Source organism: Anastrepha obliqua, chromosome 3 (assembly GCF_027943255.1).
Source record: "Anastrepha obliqua isolate idAnaObli1 chromosome 3, idAnaObli1_1.0, whole genome shotgun sequence".
NCBI lineage: Eukaryota > Metazoa > Arthropoda > Insecta > Diptera > Tephritidae > Anastrepha > Anastrepha obliqua.
The window spans coordinates 28,318,801-28,324,620 of record NC_072894.1 but is presented as its reverse complement, the minus strand read 5'-3'; the positions used below and the strand labels follow the sequence as shown (position 1 = coordinate 28,324,620).

Here is a 5,820-nt window from a genome sequence, read left to right as displayed (position 1 = left end):
ACCCCAAGGGTTGCTATTTAGATCCCTTCGAAGTTCCTCCCATTTTGCCTTCTTACTGGCGATGATTGGTTGCTTCAGCGCTTTTTGGGATTGTCTCAAATTAGCAGCTTCCGCCTCTGCTTCTCTGTTTCGTCTGGCTCTGGTGTACCTACTTCTATTACGGAAGCAAGTTCTTCTGCGGTCTGCAGTTTCTGACGTTCATCAGTACACAGGTCGTCTTCTTGAGGGTAACCCCGCGCGGGGCGCCGATACGTCGCAACTTTTGGTAATGCGTTGCATCATGGCGCTTACAAGGGAACCAGCGTCACCACTTACATATGTGCGGCATGGGCATTACATCAAACGACGGATATTAGAAAGGCATTCTTCTTCCCTCACTAAAGTAGAAGAATTTGAGGTTTATCTTAGGAGTGACCCCTTATTCATAACTTATTAGACCCCTTATGTTCATCCTTTCTTTTTTTCCATACTTTTCCCTTTTTACAATACAGAATAGCGTCATAACACTTTTGCGGTCGTTGTTCGATGTCCACTGAAAATTTAGTTACTAATGGCATGCCCCGAGAGTATTTCTGCTGCTCATGAAAGTCATCGGAAGTATCACAAAATTGTAGCTTCGATATGGACAAATATCATCTACTAAGTTAAATTCTTACAAAACGACAGAGATATTCGATTGATTTTCATCGATCTTTCCCGAACTAAATAAAAATGAACAACATTTAAAAAAAAAGTTTTATTTAATAGATATTTTTTTAGACTAAAAGTACTTTCATGAGTGAAATAAATAGAATTTGATGATCTTATAATGATATAAATTACGTTTATAAAATAAAATTTAAATTTAAATTTTATAAAAAACCCTTATTTTCAAAACTGATAATGTTGAATGGCTCTGCGTCAGTCTGTGTGTCTAAGTTACTACGATCTGGCACGCGCGTATACTGGCGCCAATCGAATGGCAAAGCAAAAAATGTTCCCTACACTACTTATTATTAATATTATGCGTAGTTTTCCTATTTAGACCACAACCGCCTCCTCTTCATCCGCTTGCTGTTACTGCTGACTGGCGTCGTCATTGACAATAATAAACTGACCCTGGTTGCTGTCTTCCAGGGAGTCGTCACCAACTTCGGCACTATTGCGTACTTCATTATCAGTCTGATCAATTTGCGCTTGTTCTTGATCCACTGCTGCATCGAGCAACTCATCTTTCTTCACCTCATCGGCATTCTCGTCCACGGAGACCGCGCTCGCTGGCAGAATGGAGCCAGCAGGAGCGGGTGCAACAGCTGCTACGGTGCCACTTGTACTAGCACTTGTTTGTGGCCGATTACCGCCCTGTAAGAAGCTTATAATACCTTGGAAAGGTCCTTGTTGTTGAGCAGGATTGGCTGTAGCAGCGGTGGCTGCAGCTGCGCCGGCAGGTTGATTGCCACCGACAAAATTGCTGAGCAGTGATTGTATAGGGCCAGGAGGACGCTGTGTAGTTGAATCGGAAGTGCTTAACGTTGTTTGTGCTTGGCCACTCAAGCCGGACAGGGTGTTCTGAAATTGACTACCCAAACTGGTGGCGAATTGTTGAACGCCCTGGAAAGCTTGTGCGGTGGCATTGGCAACACTTTGTGCGGCGTTTTGCACTTGTGTGATTGCGTTTTGTGGGTTCAGAAAACCGGGTAAGGTGGGCGCGGGCGTAGCCGGTTGATCTGCTGCCACTGGAGCACCCTGCGCAGCCAGCTGCTGCTGCTGTTGGCCGGTTAATTGTCCAAAGAATTGACCGAGTGGTGAATTTTGTATGAGCTGTTGTACAAAGTTTTGTTGGGTGGTAGTTTGTGTCGATGTGGCTTCGGTGACCGCAGCGACTGGTACAGCTTGCCGTACCTGATTCACAGACGCAGACTCGGCGGTCGCAGCAACGGGCGCTTTGTCGGCTTCATTTGATACCAGCTGTTGCGCACCTACCACATTCTGAGACTGGGACTCAGCAGGCAAATTGTCGGCTATCAACGAGGCGGATTGCAATATGTTGCTGCTTTTAACTTCTTCCGCAGAGTTAGCCACTTCGGCTGGAATGTCTGGTGCGCTGAAATATGTGGCGGCAGCTTCCTCAGCAGCCGCTGGTATGCCAGTTTTCAATGCTGCATTGATTTCCTGCGCTTGCTGTGCAAATTGCTCGCCAGTCTTCAGTTGCGTTGCCTGCTCCACAATTGCAGCTGCCTGCAATAATTCTCTATTCTCTTCGGCTATGGCCTGCTTGATCTCCTGCTCAATGATTTTTTCATCCTGCAGGCGTTCGTTCTCAAGCAAAGTACCCACATTTTGCAAATTTTCTACAGTTTCGACAGACTGTGCGATTTTCTCAGCAAGCGCCTCCGGTGTACCCAGACTTGACTTCAGTTGTTCCGTTTGGATTAATTGCTGAGGTTCTGATTGAACCTTTAGCTTCTCGCTCTTCAACTGCTGGTCATCTTGTATTATTTGCACTGGTATCAGATTCCCCGTTGCCAGCTCAAGTGCAGAGGCTGCGACCAAATTAGCATTACGATTTTGTCTATGTACAAGCCCAGCATGCACGCTTGCTACCAGAAATAGCAAGATGGTAGGCATTATACCACAAGTAGTTAGTCGCATTTTCACTTGTCACAATTTATTACTTGCTTACAGGTGTTAATGAAATTTGTTTCTCTTGTCACAACAGTCGCCTTGAATGCAAATCCAATCTTGTTGTTGTGTACACTTTAATTAACAAGTAGAAATTTCAAAACATGCCGCAGCAATACAAACAATTTCACTATTATCCAAAACGTTTACTCGTGCACCTACGCCCTAAAGCCAACTGCCAACAGCCAACAGCCAACAGTCAAACGAAATGAATGAAGGAACAGGCCAAAGAAAATCAAACAAGATCGAAACGTTAAATGTTGCTTCACTTTCAGCTCACGGCCGAAACTGTTTGACTTTCTGCTACCGTAGCGCATTTATACCCGACGCGCCACTTACGCGATGCCATGGCACGCAGACGCAGTCGCCAAGGCGTAGCAGAAGTGACAACAGCTACGCCCAATGTGGGCTCTCAGTTATTGGCACCAAAGCCATGCCAAGTGCCGAAGCGAGAGCCAGTGCAGCGCTAAAAAGCGTCATTGTCGGCATTTGATTACTTAGCCATTTAGTTTGTTGGCGCAAGTAAGTCTTGGCTGTCGGATGTTGTTGTATTGTTTCTCTGCATTGGCTGAAATAGCAGACACTGATTTCAGCAACCATTTAAGGAAGTTGCATCGCGTGAGAGGAAGCGTTGGGAAGTTGTGTGTGGAAAACGGACACACACAGATGATTGTCGTTTTTGCTGTTGGAGGTATAATAAAAATATTATTGCAAAACTGCATTTTTATTTGTAATATTTATGCATGAGTGTTATAGACGGGGGGAAAAAACAGCTACAAGAATAATATAATACTTTGGTAGGTATAAGCAGATATGAAATTGCCTTTCAAGTATAAGTACTTGATGTGTTGATTTTGAGTAAAATAGAATTTTTTTAGGAAAATTATTGTCATTTCTCTTTATTATGATAATATTGGTATGACTCAATTACGCATGGAACAACATATTGGTCAAATAACCGCCACGGCCTCGGCGGCACACCTCCATCCGATGGTCCAAATTTTCGATGACGCTGAGGCATAATTGAGGTTCTATGCCATTAATCTGCCGAACTATCTCATCCTTTAGCTCTTGAATTGTTGCTGGCTTATCAACGTACACTTTTTCTTTCAAATAACCCCAAACAAAGAAGTCCAACGGTGTCAAATCACATGATCTTGGCGGCCAATTGACATCGCCGCGACGTGAGATTATTCGGCCATCAAATTTTTCGCGCAAAAGAACCCTTGTTTCGTTAGCTGTGTGACAAGTGGCACCGTCCTGTTGAAACCACATATCATCCACATCCATATCTTCCAATTCGGGCCATAAAAAGTTCGTTATCATCTCACGATAGCGAACTCTATTCACAGTAACTGCTTGACCGGCCTCATTTTGGAAAAAATACGGCCCAATGATGCCGCTGGCCCATAAACCGCACCAAACAGTCACTCTTTGTGGGTGCATTGGTTTTTCGGCAATCATTCTTGGATTATCATTCGCTCAAATGCGGCAATTCTGCTTATTGACGAATCCACTGAGGTGAAAATGTGCCTCATCACTGAAGGTGATTTTCTTCGAAAATTGGACATTTCCTGCCACCATTCTGACAATTGACGACGCTTGAAATGGTCAAGAGGCTTTAGTTCTTGAGTCAATTACACCTTGTAAGCGTGCAAGTGCAAGTCTTTATGCATAATGTTCATCAACGACGAGCGTGAGCGGTACAATTGTTGGGCACGACGACGAGTTGAGGTGTACGGCTCTTCAACCACAATATCGCGAACAGCAGCAATATTTTCTGCAGTACGAGCTGTACGAGCATGCACTGGTGTTTTCACATCTCCTACAGACCCAGTTTGCTCAAATGTACGCAAATTTGGACGATTAAATTGACCGAAAAAATTACGAAGTGCGCGATATGCATTTAGATTTGAACGCCCGTTTTCATAAAAACCCTGACTTTAACGCGTTGCTCGATTATGTATCTCTCCATGGTTCAAATTGAGTTAGTCTGAAATTGAAAAATGTTATATGAGCTGCAGAAAAAAACTTGACGTTTAGGTGTGGTTTACATTCAACATCGGCCCTTGAAATTTAACCACCCTTTACATACATACATACATATTATACAATATTTACCTATATATTAAACAAGTACTCGTACACATTTACTTTAAAGAAATTAACATCTACAGGCATACACTTGCGGTACTTTTATTGATTTGTAAATTGATTAACATTTTTATAGCAACAATAACGCTTCTCGTTAAGGAAGTGGGCTCAAGATATTATATTCTGTTTGGCCATATATGCACATGCATACTAATCCGTGCCAATGAATTTTCAAGATGATTAAAAAAAAATTGCCGAATATTATTTTGCTTATAGTCAGAACTGAAAAAAAGATATGTACATAAACAATTTTTTATCAGTGAGTATTTTTAGAGCGCCAAACGCGAGAATTACTAAGAGGAATTCGTTTTCAAACATCCACACCAATTTACTTCTTCAAAGTTCGCGCAATATGATGACCAAATATCTGATAAAAATACATCAGCTGTAACATTGCTGACATTTTGATATTGCAGAGAATTTTACGTCTGATAAACAGCTGGGCAACGCATTCCATAAGCACTTAGACACAGGTTTGATATGTTAAATAATTGGCGACTGTTCTTGAACAACTCAACTACACAAGTTAGCTTAGCGGCGACTGACCGAATGCCAATTGAACGCCATTCTCCGTAGGCTCCTCCACTTGTGGAACAACGTCCAAATATATAAGTATGTGCATACATCAGAAATGGGAGGAGAAGCACGAACCAAACACCTAACAAGCATCTTACATGTCATCATCTCAACTTCTTGAGTGCCCCTGTCCTGATTATGTGAAGTTGAGATCTGTGCAAAAAGTAACCGGGTTTTATTAATAAAACGAGAACGGTTGGCATTTATTTAATTTCGTTACCATAACATATAGTCCTTCTTCCAATCTTCAAAATATTTTTGACCTACGGATTTTGGAATAGCCTTCAACTTCTTCTGTGAATTCTCTTTTAAAATCAATCGTAAAAAAATACTTCCAGCATGGTAATAATTTGAGTTATAGGAACAAGAAAGAGTCACGCGGGGCCACACCATGCTGTTAGGGAGCTTGCTGAAGGGTATTAGTGTTTT

At 42.3% G+C, this 5,820-nt stretch overlaps 1 protein-coding gene across 1 annotated transcript; it reads right to left on the bottom strand.

Annotated features, from left to right (window-relative positions):
* Positions 1-803: 803 nt before the first annotated feature.
* On the bottom strand, positions 804-2,935 carry LOC129241150 (20-hydroxyecdysone protein). Its single transcript, XM_054877336.1, has one exon. The coding sequence runs from the start codon at positions 2,629-2,631 to the stop codon at positions 1,057-1,059; it is 1,575 nt and encodes a 524-aa protein (XP_054733311.1). The 5' UTR covers positions 2,632-2,935; the 3' UTR covers positions 804-1,056.
* Between the last annotated feature and the right edge of the window lie 2,885 nt (positions 2,936-5,820).